An 18,103-nucleotide genomic window follows, 5' to 3' on the forward strand; every position below is an offset into this window, starting at 1 on the left:
AGGAAACATAGGGGTCTCAGTAGGGATCCCTCAAATGATCATGTGATTTCTGAAAAACCACTAGTCTGAGTTATCAGCATGTTAACTCTGGAGATGGTTGGTGTAACACCAAACACCCTGAAAGAACATATAACCATATGTATTATAATAAAGACCACATCCTTAGCTCAGAAAAAAAACATAATATATTTGCAATGAAAAGCATACTGAATATTGTTCCTTGAGGGACTGAGGTTCATCTGTCTTAAAGAAAGACATTCCTCAGTGTTAGAACAAAATAGCCATGTCTGACTACCATTCTCCTTTATCTAAATCCAGAAAGAAGGAAGAAAGTGGGGCAGGGGGAGGGAGGGAAAGAGAGAGGGAAGGAGGATGGGAGGAAAGGGAAACTCAGTATCTTTCTTGTATCTCAAGATGTATAATCAAACAATCAAGGGAAACACAGAGGGCTGAAAAGACCAGACACTCCCTACCCCCACCTTCTCTGTCTCCACACCTGCCACAGACTTCAGAGAGGAGCACAATAAATTATCCTCCACAAAATGGGGAAGGAAAATCTAGCAGGAGCTTATTAATAAATAAGACTCTCTCCTGCATCTCCACTTGCCCTTGTCCTGTTAGTCCTTATATAACCCAAGGAGATAATTAGAAAAAACTGTGGTTGCTGACCAGTTTTTTTTTTCAAAGCTCTAATTTAAATCGCAACAGTTCCATTAGAGGATATAGAAGACAGTATTACTGCTGATGAAAGCTAGAATCCTCCAAATTTCTCCCGAGACATGTTAGAGTCTCTTTTTTGGACTGTGTTCTGAAGGCAAGAAGGTCCTCTCGCCCCCACCCACACTACAGAGTTGTCCTTTCCTCCCTCAGCTGTCCTAGCATAGGAAAGCATACCCACTGGTTATGAGCAATTATTCACTGTTCTCTCTTGTGTTTCATTTCTGAAGGCTCAACTTTGAAATTGGAAAGAAAAAAAACCACATCCTTTGTACCCTCAATATATAGATACAGTCAGTCAAGAACTAACACAGATTTCCATGCCGATTGATGTGGGGACAGCAGCCACAATGAGGAACTCCTGCACGTTTCTGGCATCCTCTTTCTCCATTGCTATTTTTCTCCTGCTGGTTCCTGGAGGTAAGATTGATTCTCGTCATTTCCATTATATCCATCAAGCAAAGTGGAGCAGACTTTCAGCAAACTTTTGGCAATAATAGGTAGATATAAGAGGAGATATTTGTTCCCCATGCTTTAATATTCTCCCTTGGGTTCTATATCTTTATTTTAGAAGGAAAAAAATCCTTCTTTCCTCTTTAAAATTTCTTCACAAAAAAATAATAGAACCACTGGTGCTTACTGCTGCCAAGTTATGACTTGAAAGTTGCCAAAAAGACAATGTCAACGCAACCAAATAAACAAAAATGCATGAGTGAGGAAAATAAATAGTACCTCTCAGGAAAGGAATAGTGGCGTTCTTTCCTTTCTTGCTGTAGAAAATACCTAGATGGTTTTAAACAAAAGTTAAAAAAAAAAAAAAAAAACCTGACTCGACTTAGGTCACCGAAAACAAATTAGGAACGATCTGAATTTATATCATTTCTCTAGTCTAGTGTGCCATTGGGAATGTCACCACACTGACTCTTTGGAAGTGCTATGATATTTTGTATTACGTTAATTCTTTGGCATACTAAGTAGTAATCAACATGCCTGGTTTTAGATAAACTACACGGGCATCAATCTGAAATGCTGTGAAGCTCATGGCATTATCAGAAGATGGGTTATAGCCCCTGAGTGGCTTTAGATTTTCCTTGAAAACCTTCTGCTCTACGGCTGCCTAAAGTGCACTGACAAGAAGCAACCATGGCTTCATCCCAAGGTCTGTCAACTTTTGGAGGTGGGAATGGTGGTCAGGGGTTGGTGCAAAAACCTGTCTCACCAGGAATTCCCAAGAAAGTTCTATGGTTTATCTTGCACCTAAAAATGACAAGAAATTTTTAAAATAACAAGACTGCAGCACATTTGGGACAAAAGGGCAGGCATAGCATAAGCATGGCATAGTATGACTGTGTTCGGGCATGTTAAATCCTCCACAACATTGAAAACAGAGTAGATTTAAAAAAATCCAGTTATAGCTTTTCTTAAACGGAAACAACAAAAGCAGCTTTTTCTGCTCTGCTTTGTTTCCTGTGGTCAAAGAGAGCAATGTGGGCCCATAAAAAGGATAGATAGAGCAAAGTAAGACTTGATACTCTGGCCCAGCAGTCTCAACTCTCCCACACATTAGAATACTCTGGAGGTCTTTTTAAACAATACTTACATCCAGCCCCAGCTCCTGAGATTCTCATTTATTTTGATTCTGGGTGAGGAACAAGAATTGCTAGTTTCCAAAAGTTTTTCACCTGCTCTAACCTCTACCTTTACCCTTTTAAGGATGATTGGTTGCAGATGTTGACTTTTTTTTTTTCTGAGGCTGGTGGATGTGCTCACCAAGCAAGTGATTCTGTCAAATAAAGTTATTCTATTGAGTTTATGACTTCTGCAACCCACAAGGTCCAAAGATGCGCCTTTAAAAGTCTTTCCATGCATGACTCACCCAAGGAAAAGCTGATATGGGAGGGAAGTTTTCTGGGCTTCTTGTCCTTTAACTGTTAAAGCCTCATCTTTCCCCTTCCCAACATGCTTCTGGAAATTGGAGCCCTCAGGACCACTCTTCCCCTTCCCTCGCCCTCATCTTTCACATCTTACTGTGACTTTGGCAGGGAGTCGGCATTATTAAGGGAGCAAAAGGCACTGTGCCCTATTTAAGAAACCATGAGTTTCAGCCAGTGGCCAAAAGAAATATTTTAGGAGAATCCAAGAACATCTGGCACAGGAGGTGAAGGACTAAATGTGTATCACAGAGGCACGGGATTGCTAAACCAGCATGGGTAGTATGCCTTGTGTGCAGGCCTATTGTCTCTAATAATGAACAGGAGCTGTACTCCTGCTCTGTCATCAAGGAAATTTGACTAAGGCACAGTTCTCTCCTTCCAGCATCTTCTCTCCTCCCGTCTCCTACCTCATTGGAAAAGCTGTTGGGTTAAACCGTGTATTTCAGTCTGCAGGTTGAAGGGGAGCCCAAGGTGCCATAGATGCATTTTTTAAGATTTTATTTATTTATTCATGAGACACAGAGAGAGAGAGGCAGAGACATAGGCAGAGGGAGAAGCAGGCTCCACACAGGGAGTCTGATGTGGGACTCAATCCCAGGACCCCAGGATCTTGACCTGAGCCAAAGGCAGATGCTCAACCACTGAGCCACCCAGGCGCCCCAGGGCAGTAGATATTATTCTTCAACTTATGAATGAGGAGAGTACAAATCTCAATGAAACAGAGTCTTGGGATCCCTGGGTGGCGCAGCGGTTTGGCGCCTGCCTTTGGCCCAGGGCGCGATCCTGGAGACCCGGGATCGAATCCCACATCAGGCTCCCGGTGCATGGAGCCTGTTTCTCCCTCCGCCTTGTGTCTCTGCCTCTCTCTCTCTCTCTCTGTGACTATCATAAATAAATAAAAAATTTTTAAAAAAAAGTCTGTTAAACAGAGTCTCACAAGGACCAAAGAACTTATAGGTGGAGGCACAACAAAAAGCTTATCAGTTTATAAGCTATGTGTTTTTACAAAAACAAAAGGGCAGTTTTCCAGCCTCTAAAAACTATTCTGTTTCCACCAGATTAATACTCAGCCAGAAGGGAGGAGGGAGGAGTGCACTCAAGGTTGCCATCATCACTAGCATCTCCTTAGCAACTGTGCCAAACCATTGCACAGCTCTTTGCCCTTTGCAAGCCCTGAGGCTTAAGGTCAGAGTTTGTGGCATATTTCCAGCCTGATAATCCCTAGACTGCCAATGGCATAGCTTCCATGGATAAAAGAACAGAATCCTCTCAGGGAGTCCAACAGGAATGGGATTTACATCTGCATGAGGGGAGAGTGGGGGGATGCTGTGTCACCTGTTTCCTCTCCAAGCAGGAAAAGCATTTCTGGTCTTAAGAACATAACTTTAAGTAGAGCTCTTTAAGGTGGGCACTGATAGGAGTCGTCTTTTTCTTTTTAACAGATTTCTGTGTAGAAATTATTGGAGGAAATCAAGTGAGTCCTCATTCAAGACCCTACATGGTGCTACTTAAAGGAAAAGAAATATGTGCTGGAGCCCTGATTGCAGAAGACTGGGTATTGACAGCAGCTCACTGTGTCCTGTAAGTGCTTGGGTTCTGAAAAATGTTTGTGGAGATATTCTCATTTAGGGGAATATTAATAAAGAGAATAAATCTCACTAAAACCACAGGAAGCTCACATATATCTTCACATCACTTAAATCTCTGGGAAACTGCTTTACCCCCACAGGGAGGTAAGCCCAGACTCGGCCCCAAAGTATCAGCCACTGAGGAATCCCCAGTAAGCACCCACATGCTTTGTGTCAGACTTCTATAGAGCTGCTGGGTCCGGATGCTGCAAGGCTTTGCTTCTGGTCTTGACTTCATAACTAGAGAGAATTAACCACAGTATGGGAGGGTAAAATAAGTGTCTCCTCGGGAGCCTGAACACAACAGTCAAGTGAAGAAAGCTTGTTTCTAAAACCTTTATGAACTTCTCTCACACCTTAGCCATCTCTTAACCCTTGCTGACCAATACCTTCAAAGTTCTTCCAGTCCTAGCCTTTCCTCCATTCCCTAAATCAAGCCCCTCAACCTGGGCTGCCCAATATAGTGGCTACTGTCATATTGATTATTTGAATTTACATGTGGATCTATGAATTTAAATTAAAGTTAAATATAATTACAAATTTAGTTCCTTGTTGACACTGGCCACAATTCAGGCCCTCAGTAGCCACATATGATTAGTGGCTACCACATTGGACAGGGCAGATGTATAGAACATTTCATCATCAAGGTATGCTCTACTGAAACTACTGTTCTAGTTTCTTAGGTGAAACTCACATCAGCTGACATAATAGAAAAATGACAATGTGACTATCTGGTTGGTTTCATTTATACTAGGTTGTGAATGATGATAACCTTAATTATTAACACACCAGAGAGTATTTTTTTAAGTAGGCTCCATGTCCAACATGGAGCTTGAACTCACAACCCTGAGATCAAAAGGTGTAGGTTCTACTTAACTGAGCCAGCCAGGGGACCCCTGAATATTTTGATTTTATTAACCAAAATGAACCTTTAGCAGAGAGTAAAACAAAGAAAGAATCCTGGGCCCCTGCTTCAGATCACCATCCCCCCAATATAGACACACTCAGTGCCATGCAAATAGGGTCCTTCATCGGGCAGACATATTTCTCAAAGTTTTCCCATTTGAGTGTGTTGTTCTCTTACAAAGATCACTTCAGTGCATTCCTCTAGAACTACTGAGTGCCTTTTACTTCCATCTTTAGGCTCCTGAGACCTTTGTTTTCCAGTATTTGGTAACCTGACTTTATCAAGGCTCAAGGAGAATGAGGAGGCCTAGATGCCATGGAATTCTCTTGTATGTTTTTCGGTGAACCTAGTTTAGCAGGTGACAAAGAAGCTCATGGTGACGATACTAGATTCATAAACAACTTCTTATTCTTTAAAGTACATGTTTTTTTTCTTTCTGAGCTACAAACAAGTAGTGGCACAGATTGTATATTTACAAATGAGACAGTAAGGCTGTCACTTAATAGGCTCAGCTCCTAATATAAAGAGTAAACCCAGTTAATAGTGTTGTGTCTGTTTTCAGGGACAAAAATTCCCAGGTCATTCTTGGAGCTCACTCAATCACCAAGAAGGAGTCGGAAAAACAGATAATGTTTGTTAAGAAAGAGTTTCCCTATCCATGCTTTGACCCGGACACACATGAGGGGGATCTGAAACTTTTACAGGTATGTACCTTTAAATGACTTCAAAGTCACAGAACCTCCTCTGGCCTCCAAGATGGAAATTCTTTCTTTCCTCTGTGCCCTCTAGCTAAAGACCATAGCTACATTATGGAGTCTGCCAAAGGTTGGGCTAGAATTTAAATGGAAATATGAACATTTAAATGCTCTCATTTTGTTAAGTCTTCATGATTGTCTTCTAACAGCTGAAGAAAAAAGCAAAAGTTAATAAAAAAGTGAGTATCCTCCGGCTTCCCAAGAGGGGGGATGATGTGAAACCAGGAACCATGTGTCGAGTCGCAGGATGGGGAAGAATTCACAATAACTCCCCTCAGTCTGACACTCTGAGAGAAGTCAATATCACCGTCATAAACAGAAGAATCTGCAATGATGAAAAGCACTATAATTATAATCCTGTGATTGGACTGAATATGATCTGTGCCGGCAGCCTCAATGGTGGAAAAGACTCGTGCGACGTAAGTGAAATAAGATCCCATGTTGTAGCTGTTGGAGTAAGTCAGGCAGATAAAGAACACGTCACATCATGCTTTGTCTTGTTACGGCGTTGGCTTCCACAAGGTCCTAGTGCTTTTTTTAATGGAAATTTTATAAAACGCCAAATAAATTAATGTTCTCAGCTCAAATAAGTTGCTCATCAGAAACGAGTTCATTACAGATGCATGGGTTGACCTACTACATCTTGATGTTACATAAACACACACACACACACACACACACACACACACACACACACACTGAAAAGCAGTTGTTTTCTCGTTTTTCATACAAAAGTATACAGATCTCAGTTTGGAAATATGTACCATCCAGGAAAGCTGAAGTCAGGGTTCCTCTAGGGCTTTCAGTGCTGTTTCCCCCACCTCAACACTCCCCTCAAAATTCACCTGCCATGTAACCAAGCAAGTCTGAAATGCCTGTCCTTTCCAAGCCTGACTACGGATCTCTGGCCAGATTCTACAGCTCCCTAGAGCCAAGCTCAGTCCCCTGGAAGCAACTTCCAAATATGACCCATGCAGAGACTGTGCAAGCGTCCGTCCCAGAGTTCCCTGAGAAGCACCAGGCCAGGGCCCTGCTTAAAGACTGAAGTAGCAGAGACACCTTATAAAATTTTAAGCCAAGTTTATCATTTCTCACCTTTCCCAAAGACCCTGTAAGGGCCTCCTCTGAAGAGGAGTTGCAATGTAGGTTGTCTGGGAGTTTGAGTCAGAGACTGAGAGATCCAGGGAGCTCTGTTCTTCCCAGAAGCTTGTCCAAACACCTGCAGAATCTGAATGGCTTGATTTCAGGACCAAGGCTAGGCAAATCCCAGGAAGAGATAACATTTGTCCTCTAGACCTTTCCACTTTCTCTCCTTTGCTCTCCCTCCTCCTTCCTCCCCTCCCCTCATCAATCACGCTGGCAATGCAGGAACCCAGAACTTTCATGCCCTTGGAACTACAGGAAACATCCTGAGGCCAAAGCAGCATCCCAGTATGCCTGTCCCTCTCCACAGCCACCCTCTAGGGTCAAAGCTTAGTGATCATTCTTCCATTCTCTTAGTGCCTAAGACCCCCTTAGAATTGGCCGTGGATGAATTAAACCTAAAGGACTCATTATGAATATTTCATGCCCTGTGTGACGTATATCTGTCCGGGAGGGGTCCCAGGCTCTCACATATTTCCTTAGTTCATACACTCATAGGCCAATTTTTGCCTGAAAAGGAGGGATTGCTGATGCCTTCATATGACTGGGAAGGAGTTGGGCCCTCAGAACCTGGCATTCGCAGAGCTCTATGTATGTGCCTCAGTGGTCATCTGTCTAGTACCCATGATCTTCCCTAAAGCCAGAGCAGTGAAATGGCCACTTTGGACTCTAGATCTCAAATACATTTAAATATGCTGATTCTAGAGTTCCATGCAGGGTCACACAGTAGGTGGCACAGTCAAGACATAAAGCAATGACTCACAACTAACTGAAGCCTCTCTGCTGGAGGAGCCCATTAGCTCTGAAGTATAATCACTGGTTTCCAGGAGCTCTCATCTAGTGTCAGGTGCTCCAAAGGGATTTAGGGGAGCAATTTCTGTTTCTTTGACAGGATGAAGGGAAAAGTTGCTTTGGTTTTGTTCCTTTGGGAAAACAGTTAATGTGCTAGAGAAACTAGAAAACATGGTGCTTACTCTTTGCTTCAACATCCCATCTGCATTTGACCATTTTACCCCTTGAGTTATTAAGCATTTTAAGAAAATAACAAATAGGAGGGCTTCCTTTCTAAAGCAGAATCAGTCTCAAAATTATCGGATAACATGAGCAACAATACAAGTTTTATTTTGCATTCACTGGTTCATAAATAAATTAAGTACGCTAATTTTAACATATTAAAATATTTCCAAATATTTTGGGCTCTTCAGCACTAATTTTCATTTAAGTCAAGGTTGATCTCCACATTGAATGTTGCACATTAAATAGAATTTTTTCCGTTTACCAGTGATCATGTTCCATGCTGATCCCCACTACCTCTCTTGTTTTCTTCCAGGGAGATTCTGGAAGCCCTTTGATATGTGAGGGTATTATCAGAGGCGTTACTGCTTTTGGCCTTCTAGGGAAATGCGGAGACCCTCGAGGACCGGGCATCTATACTTTTCTTTCACAGAAGTATCTCAGCTGGATAAATAAGACTATGAAGGGGGTAGTTTAGATAATTGTATTTCATTTCATCTGCTGTCACTTCTTTTTTCACTGTTTGCTTCAAATTTTTATTTACACTCCAGTTAGTTAACATGTAGTATAGTATCAGTTTCAAGAGTAGAATTTTGTGATTCATCATTTACAGGATGGGCACCTGCTGTGATTTCTTACTCTTAGCATAAATAAAATCAATTTATGTAATTGGACCCATTTCTCATTTAACTTTAGTGGGCAGATCTGCACTGGAAAAGTGAAGCAGAGTGATATGACAACCTTATGGATATTGCAAGGGAGAGATGAGGGAACCAATGTCACCAGTGTCATCCATGTGTCAATCGACATACGTACTTTGCTTGAATAACTCATTGTCCCAATGAGCAGGAATGACAATAAGGTCATATCTGTCTAGTAATAAATACAGTGATGGGCTCAGCAATTCTGCAGGAAACAAGAACAGCCATTCTGGAGCATTTGGGTTAAAAGGAAATGAGTTTGCACTTCTAAGGCCATTATACCACATCCACATGTGCTGTCTATATATCCATTTATCTGTAAGAACTTGAGTCTAAGAAAGAACTAGGGGAGGAAATATCTTATAGTGTTTTCCAAAGGCAAGTGAGAAGTAGAAATTAAAATTCTAGGGGCATCTGGGTGGCTCAGTGTTTGAGTATCTGCCTTCAGCTCAGGTTGTGATCCCAGGGTCCTGGGATCAAATCCTCCATCAGGCTCCCCATGGGAGAGTCTGCTTCTCCTTCTGCCTATGTCTCTGCCTTTCTCTCTGTGTCTCTCATGAATAAGTAAATAAATAATCTTAAAAAAAAGAAATTAAAATTCTAAGAGACAGAAATGATGCACTTGTCCCAGACAAGAAAAGTATACAGCAGAAAGTCAGTCTCCTATCTCATTAGTTTACATATAAGCCTTTGATTATCTAGGTGATATCTTGGTTCTCCTCACCCCTGATCCTGGGTTGGGTCCAGCCAACACAATGTTTACAGTGGCTGGCATCACATACTAGGGAGTAAGTGCTCAAGGTTTCCTTGAAAAATCTGAAAACCCCCTATGTTGTTATTCAGCACATTGAACTCAGGCGGTAGTCATCAGTCCAGCAGCCACTTCAAAATGTGATTATGTGAATGGATTCCTTCCATTTCCATCAGTTCCAAGTATACACACACACACACACACACACACACACAGTACACTCAAACCAAGACACACATCAGCACCAAGAGACAGCCTCTTAAAGAAGGGAGCATAGTTCAATTACATCTCAGGTGGCTCAGGCCCCACCTCTAGAAATTTTTATTTAATTGTATTCAGTGAAACCCAGGACATCGTATTCTTTATATAATCTCCCCCAATGATTCCAATATGCACCTGGGGATGGGAATCCCTACACTAAAAAGTGAGGTCTGGTGCTAATATCTAACACTAGAGGCTCTAAGAAGGTCATTAGGATGATACTACTGTACATACCTGCTATAATCCCTATTTTGTATTGCGAAGTGCTATAAGCCCTAATAGTACTTAGCAATAAGAGGATGGGATATCCCCTACTGGCAACATTATAGATTTTGAAGCCCACTTAAAAAGCAGGAGCATGGAAACTTCACTTGTTGCTGGTGGAAGTGTAAACTGATACTTCTTAGGAAAGCTGGCAATGACTACTTAAAACTCAACAGACATATATTGATTCACCTAGCAATCCCATACCTGGGCATATGCCCAACAGAAATGAGTGCTTTTGTCCACCGAATATTGTTTAAAGATGTGCATTGCAACTTTATCTTTTTTTGAAAAAAAGATTTATTTTTTTTAGAAAGAACATGAGAGCAGGGTGAGGTGTTAAGGGAGAGGGAGAAAGAGAATACCAAGCAGACTCCCCACTAAGTGCAGAGCCTGACATGAGGCTTGATTTCATGACCCTGAGATCATGACCTGAGCCAAAAATCAAGAGTTAGATCCTTAACCAACTGAGACACCCAGGCACTCCACAACTTTATTCTTAAAAGTCAAACCTTAAAGTAGCTCAAATATTTACCCACAACAAAATGGATAAGCAGTTGTACATTTATACAATGGAATACTACACAGCAATGAAAAAACCGACAGCTACATGTAACAACATGAATTAATATCACAAACTTAATAGTAGTGAAAGAAGTCAGACAAAAAGAACGTATAACGTGTGGTTCCATTTATCTGCAGGTCAGCATAAGACAAAACTAATCTATAGTGATAGCGATCACAATAATGGAGAGGTGCTGACTGAGGATGGGTATATGGAAGTCCTTAGGGAACAAGAAATGTTCATATCTTGATATGAATAGTACATTAATATCAAATGGGTGGTATAGACTGATGCCAAGAGTTCAAACCCAAGTAACATCATCTCAAAACACTTTCTGGAGAAGTTAAGACTTAGATGAGCAAAGACAAGGAAGAGGATAGTAGAATTCCAGACCAGAAGAAAAGCTCCAACAAAGACACAAGGCAGGAAATCACAAGACTTATCCCAGGATCAACACAGGAGATGAGTGAAGATTAACATTTAAAAGATAGAACAGAGATGCCTGGGTGGCTCAGTCAGTTGAGAGCCTGACTCTTGATCTCAGCTCAGGTCTTGATCTCAGAGTTGTGAGTTCAAATCCCCATATTGGGCTCCATGCTGGGTATGGAGCCTATTTAAAAAGAGAACACAGTGGCCCAACTGAGCCTTAAGAAAAGCTTAGTAACATTATATGGTCTCATTCATTTGGGGAATATAGATAATAGTGAAAGGGAATAGAGGGGACGGGAGAAGAAATGGGTAGGAAATATCAGAAAGGGAGACAGAACATGGAAGACTCCTAACTCTGGGAAACGAACTAGGGGTGGTGGAAGGGGAGGAGGGCGGGGGTTGGGGGTGACTGGGTGGCGGGCACTGAGGGGGGCACTTGACAGGATGAGCACTGGGTGTTATTCTGTATGTTGGCAAATTGAACACCAATAAAAAATAAATTTATTATTTAAAGAAAAGTTTAGTAATTATCAAATCCAAATTCCTATTCTTGCAAATGTTAAGATATACCCAAGGTCACTTACTTTATGGCAGAGCCAAGATAAGTGCAGATTCCCTAACTTCGAATTCTGGGCTCAGGACCCTAAGGTTGAGGTAAAGGGTTTAGGTAATAGGGAGTCATTAAGAGTTTCTGAACAGGGAGCTGAGAAGATCACCATCATGCTTTTAGAAATGTAACCTAACAGTGGAACGGAGACCCATGAAGGATAAAGACAAGAAAACCAGTTAGAAGGAATTACAACTGAGAGGTCATTAGGTATTCAGGACATGACTAGGATGAAAAAAAAGAGAACAAAGAGTAACCAAAGTAAGCATGGAGCAAAATAATTAGGAGGCTCCCAGAATGATGGGATAACCAGGATAAGGATGAGACCATGAAGAGGGACAAAGGAATCCTACAGAGGATCTCATTTTGAGAGGAAATAATGTGCATGCTTAACATACTGTCTAGCTCATAGTAGGATTTTGGTCAATATTTTTCAAGTGAATAAGTTATGTTTTTTTTTTATTTTTTTTTTTTTTTATTTATGATAGTCACAGAGAGAGAGAGAGAGGCAGAGACACAGGCGGAGGGAGAAGCAGGCTCCATGCACCGGGAGCCTGATGTGGGATTCGATCCCGGGTCTCCAGGATCGTGTCCTGGGCCAAAGGCAGGCGCCAAACCGCTGCGCCACCCAGGGATCCCCATAAGTTATGTTTTTAATGTATTTTGTTTGAGCTAAAGACAGGAAATATCTTAGAAAGGAAATATCCAGAGGCATTTCTATGAGGCTGGAGCTTGGGAGAAAAGTCAAGTGGGAAAAAATGTTTGGAAATCTCTGCTATAGATATTTTGAGTGGAAATGCAGTGGAAATGCATCCCTAATAAGGAAGAGATGGAGATTTTAAAAAATGAAAAAGGAGGAAGAAAAGAAGAGGATGAGAGAGGGGAAAATAGAGAAGAAGAGGCAAAGACAACATCTGGGAAATGCAACTGGAGGAACAGAGCAAATAAAGTAACCTGAGAGAGAAGGGCAGGAGAACAGACATTCACCTCAGGAAAAGCACTTCATCTTGTTTGATCCTCACAACAACCTCATGGAGAAGACAAAGCCACTGTCATTATTCTCACTTTGAAGTGAAGAAACCAGAGCTCACAGGAGGGCTGAGCGACAGCAGTTCCATACACAGGCTGTACCATCAGCTGCAGCAGAAAACACTCGAGTCTGGTCTGGACTCAAAGCCAGGTGCAACACTCTGCCTCTGTGGCCTGTGGGAAGAAGATAAGACAGTTCATGTCCTATATTATAAGGTCTGTTGCTGAGGTGGCAGCCACATACCCCATCCCAGGATGAAGGCTTCTCTGAAACCTGCCATGTTTGGTGCTGGTGCTCCCACTGCGCCTTTGCTGTGGCTGACTATGAGCAGCATCAGAATGTGGCTGAGATTTTGCTTCACTGGGTTTCCCTTTCAGAGCTCTTCCCCCTTATCTTAGTTTCCTAGGGTTCCCATAACAAATTCCCACAAACTGCTTGAGACAAGAGAAATTTATTTTCTCATAGTTCTGGTGACCAGAAGTTCAGAATCAAGGAGTCAGCAGAGCTGGCTCCCTCTGGAGGCTCCGGGAGAGATTCCAACCTTTGCCTCCTACCTTTGATTTGTGGCCACATTACTCTGTTCTCTGCATCTGTGGTAATGTGGCCCTCTCGTCTGTGTGTCTGTCTCCTCTAAGGACACTTGTCGTCAGATTTACGGCCCATCTGGATAATCCAGGATGATCTCATCTCACAAACCTTGGCTTGATTACATCAGCAAAGACCCCTTTGCCAAATAAGGTCACAATTGCAGCTTCCAGGGATTTGACAAGGATATTGTTGGGGGAGCATTTCTAGCCCACCACACAGCTCATGCCCCAAGCCCTTATCAGTTCTATCTTCTCTAGTCCACCAACAGTCAGGAATTGCTACTGGTGTGCTCCTACCACCCATCCCATCCTTCTTCTTATCCTCTCCAAAAGTCATCCCCTTGGGACCCAGGTTTCAAGGAGCTAGTCAAATAAATTGAGGCAGCCCAGTAGGAAAGGATCTAAAAAGCACTCCCCCAAAGTATACATGAGTCTTAATTATGTCATTCTGGAGACAATACCCCTTTTGTTATTATCTAACTGATAATCTCCCAAAGAGCACTCTATGGAACAGTAGTTCTATATAAGGTTAATAGGTATTAAAAATGAGAAATGTTTTTAATGTTCACATTAGTTTGGGAGCTCCAGGTAAAAAAAAAAAAAGAAAAGAGAATTCCTTATTTCAAGACTGCTTTATTGAGGAGAAGAGACTATAATAGACAGTATTTCTGCAAGTTATTTGCCCAGAGTCCTTCTGATGTGAACATCTCAAGTGACTCATTTTCCTTGGAAAATGCTTGGCAAAATCTATCCTAACCCAACCCTGTTAATAAATTAAACGTTCAGCACAAAGCAGACATAACTGACTCCATGAAAGGAGGCTGGGGCCAGGAGGATAGAGAGAAGGAAAGAGATGGAATAAGTTTTTGATGGAAAAGGTATTTGGGGGCACAGATAAAATCTAGCTAGGTGGGTGGTCATCTCATAGAACCAGTACAACTTACAACTCAAGTGAGATCTAGAATTTCAGAAATAATCTTGTGCTCTGACACAGATTCTCAACAGAAAGGAGTGCACATGTGTATTCCACTCCTAAGGGAGACATATCTTAAACACTTGGGATTTTTTCCAACTGCACACATCACCCCTAATGCTTTCCTTCATACTCACGCATGTACACATGCACACACACACACACACACATCCCCCAAAGAGACATGGGATTGGCCATGGGTGTGTCAGTACATTAAAAAATTTAGATTCATAGATACAAAGTAGCTCCCTTATTTTATAGATGAAAAAAAGAAAATTCAGGAATATCAATTGCCTTGTCCCAGGTCACAGAACTAATGGCAGAGCCAGAACTACAATCAAATTCAGTGGTCTAACCATTTAGCCCATTATCCAAACCCAGAGCAAAGAATCTCTATTCTATGGAAAACCACTGTCCCTTATTTATTTTACACATTTATAAATTAAGGCAATATAAATGAAAACCATTTGACTTAGGGTAAATATAGAATATTACATGAATGGTTTTAAATTAAACTTAAGAAAAGTCAATTCAATAAACAAAGTAGGGATCCCTGGGTGGCGCAGCGGTTTGGCGCCTGCCTTTGGCCCAGGGCGCGATCCTGGAGACCCGGGATCGAATCCCACATCAGGCTCCCAGTGCATGGAGCCTGCTTCTCCCTCTGCCTGTGTCTCTGCCTCTCTCTCTCTCTGTGACTATCATAAATAAATAAAAATTTTAAAAAAAAATTAAAAAAATAAACAAAGTAGGTAATAAACATACTTTCATTCTTTATTATGATGTGTTGAGATAAAGAGAAAGGTGGAAAAGGGAAAAAAATCCCAAATCTTTTCCAAAGCAGGCTTTGAAAAGTGTCTCGACTTTAAAAAATGGACAACTACTTACAAAATTTGTTAGGAAAATGGAGCTTGGATTAGAAGCAAAGGCATTCTTGAAATACTTCTCTCTTATTAGTGAAAATCTTAATTTACTAGACTAAGTGGAAAATGCCATCTTTACCTCAAACAAAGGTCATCCTTTAGGATTTACATCCCTAAATTCCAAGAGTATTATCACTGAAAGGGTTGAAAGTTTTGTTTTCTTTATGCAGCTATCATTATAAAGGAGACCACCAATCAATGGTTTCCATAGCATGTGCTATGGACTGGTGAAACCAAAGCAAAGGCCAGACCTACAGGCTAGAAAGTTACCTACTCCTGTTTCAAAGCTTGTCAATTACAACTTTTGGTCCTTGAGAGCAAGGAGGATGGTAAGTTCTCTTTCTTCTGCAGTTAAGTGGGTGAGGCCTCTTCACCTGAATTTTCCCCCCAGAGAATCATGAACTGTGGTTAACAGGGTGAGACTAAGGAAAGGCATGACCATTTTCCAAGCTTTATGACCACAACCCACAGTTCAAAACTACATTTTATGTAGGGGCTCCATATATAGACACCTGTATGAAGCTGCACGACTATAACAAATGTTTCACAAAATAATACCATACTTTTACATTTTTTCCATTCTGTACTATTCTATTTCATTTTTTAATGCTAACCACATGATGTGTATATGCATATAACAACCACCTGCTAAACCCTTGGGGGAAATATGGCGTGTGAAAGAAACCACTGGGTCAGAGATGAGCTTTAGTATCTGAGAGCTCAAAAGGAACTGCATCTCCTCTAGCTATAAACATGTTAAGAGGAGAAAAGTTTAAAAGTACTCTTTGGAATTCTATCTACAATCAACAGAAAAGTCACAAGGCATTACAACTGAATAATTTATAGCTTGTCAAGGCTAGACAAAAAAGAAAATGCACCGGACATGTTCATTCTTCACTCCAAGTATCAGCATATTGACTCCAGGATCTATCAGAGGCCCCCACCTCACTGAAAGATCTAACTAGCTCCCAGAATTGTAGTTTTGTAGAGAACCAGGTTTAAGGCTTGATTAAAAATATTTCTCTAATCAGAAAACATATCGCATGAATTGCATATCTTATGGTTTAAAATATGCAAAGGATCAACTAGTGTCCCTCCTACATTCATGCCTGGCCACCCAGGTAGCTCTGTTAAGAGCTGCATACGTTTTTATTTACCAAATCACAAGATATAACAGCTTAGGGATATAAAAGTCATTCTGAGGCCATACTGAGCAGCAGGAGCAGGAAGTCTTTCTGTTAAGGGTGTTTTGTTGTTGCCAGATAGCATTCTCAGAGTCTGCAAAGAGAGTCCTAATATTATCACTATCTAGTGACATGTGAATATATGTATATGTGATATGTTATATATATATATATATATATATATATATATATATATATATATATATATATACATACACACACACATACACACACACGTTTGGGGTTTTTGGTCTGTTTCTTCCCACTAAAGTATAGGGTCCATAAAGGCAAAGATAACATCTGTCTTGTTTACATGTATATCCTCAACACCCCTCCCCGAAAGTGCCTGAGATATAGCAGATGCATTTTGTAAAAACTCCCACACATTCCAGTACTGCTGGTTCTTCTAAGAATAAGGTAAGATGAGTTATAATACTAACTCCAGAGCTCAAAAACAGTTTAGAAGCTATTCCTGAGGGGCATCTGGGTGGCTCAGTGATTGAGCGTCTGCCTTTAGCTCAGGGCATAGTCCCAGAGTCCTGGGATCGAGTCCTGCATCAGGCTCCCCACAGGGAGCCTGCTTCTCCCTCTGCATATGTCTCCACCTCTCTCCTTGTGTCTCTCATGAATAAATTAAATCTTCAAAAAAGAAAGAAAGAATCCCTGATCATCACTGCTTCATCCACACACATATGCAACAAGAAGACATAACCAATGTAAGTAATGAACAGTCTTGGTCAAATTCAGAAACACCTATACACACTCTGAGGTGGAGTGAGTATAGGCTTTTTTCCTCTGGTAAAATAAATATTTCACAGAGCCAGAAGAGAAAAATCTTTCATCTGAGGCTTTTCCTGACAATGACGTCTCACTTAGCTATAGGTCCGCAGCATTTTACTCATCCACTTACTTACCAAAAAATCCACCTGACCTGGCCAGACCAGGACAAGCCCACGTAGTCACATCATTCTGAGGAGTACCTTGGCCAGTTGCAATCTCCTTTGTCTTAGGCAGCCAGAGTAGGGAACAAATCTGGAATTGTGGCCCAGAAAATACAGAATTATGGCAATATCTGATTCATCGTGAATGTATTTCGAACTGATTCTAGGCAGTATGCTCTATCCACATCCATCCTCCAGTCCACAGCCGGGGTTAGAGTGTTAGAGGAATTCTGTTAGCCCCAAGGCCAATGGAAGACTAAGCATACAAATAGGTTTAGGTGCATTGAACCTACAAATGTGAGCACAGTCAAAGCAATGCTGAGAAAGAAGGGAGATGTGGGGAATCGAGTGGGGAGGGAAGGATACACAGTTCAGCTTTCAACTCACAGATAAAGGTTTTACAAAAAGAAACTGTCAAGAACTGGGCAGCCCGGGTGGCCCAGGTTTAGCACTGCCTTCAGCCCAGGGCGTGATCCTGGAGACCCGGGATCGAATCCCGTATTAGGCTCCCTGCATGGTGCCTGCTTCTCCCTCTGCCTGTGTCTCTGCCTCTCTCTCTCTGTCATAAATAAATAAAATCTTAAAGAAAGAAAGAAATGAAAGAAAGAAAGAAAGAAAGAAAGAAAGAAAGAAAGAAAGAAAGAAAGAAAGAAAGAAAGAAACTGCCAAGAACTGAAATCCCCGTAGCCTCCTCAGCAAGTATAAAGAGGTTTGTTTGAGTCCAGTGCTCTCTCAGGAATCATTTTCACAGGTTCTGGAAGATCAAAATGAAGGCAAAGTCCAGCAGAGATG

At 41.4% G+C, this 18,103-nt stretch overlaps 2 protein-coding genes across 2 annotated transcripts in view; one reads left to right on the top strand and one right to left on the bottom strand.

The window, feature by feature from the left end:
- Positions 1–987: 987 nt before the first annotated feature.
- Positions 988–8,772, top strand: GZMA (granzyme A). The gene is made up of 5 exons (XM_041767593.1): positions 988–1,137; positions 4,094–4,232; positions 5,749–5,890; positions 6,091–6,360; positions 8,415–8,772. The coding sequence occupies exons 1-5, from the start codon at positions 1,038–1,040 to the stop codon at positions 8,574–8,576; spliced, it is 813 nt and encodes a 270-aa protein (XP_041623527.1). The 5' UTR covers positions 988–1,037; the 3' UTR covers positions 8,577–8,772.
- A 3,991-nt stretch (positions 8,773–12,763) lies between these two features.
- The window catches only part of CDC20B (cell division cycle 20B), a 43,891-nt gene continuing 38,551 nt past the window's right edge, over positions 12,764–18,103 (bottom strand). Inside the window, exons 10-11 of the mRNA XM_041767496.1 lie at positions 17,285–17,402; positions 12,764–12,879 (exon numbers count right to left, since the gene is read on the bottom strand). Coding sequence (XP_041623430.1) covers positions 12,764–12,879; positions 17,285–17,402 — 234 coding nt within the window. The remainder of the gene's footprint in view (positions 12,880–17,284; positions 17,403–18,103) is intronic.

Source organism: Vulpes lagopus, chromosome 8 (assembly GCF_018345385.1).
Source record: "Vulpes lagopus strain Blue_001 chromosome 8, ASM1834538v1, whole genome shotgun sequence".
Taxonomy (NCBI): domain Eukaryota; kingdom Metazoa; phylum Chordata; class Mammalia; order Carnivora; family Canidae; genus Vulpes; species Vulpes lagopus.

Bases quoted from the DNA above. Each gene is read 5' to 3' on its own strand.
- GZMA (XM_041767593.1), top strand. From the start codon at position 1,038: ATGCCGATTGATGTGGGGACAGCAGCCACAATGAGGAACTCCTGCACG. The intron at 4,233-5,748 runs GTAAGTGCTTGG...GTCTGTTTTCAG, and splicing joins ACAGCAGCTCACTGTGTCCT to GGACAAAAATTCCCAGGTCA. The intron at 5,891-6,090 runs GTATGTACCTTT...GTCTTCTAACAG, and splicing joins GGGATCTGAAACTTTTACAG to CTGAAGAAAAAAGCAAAAGT.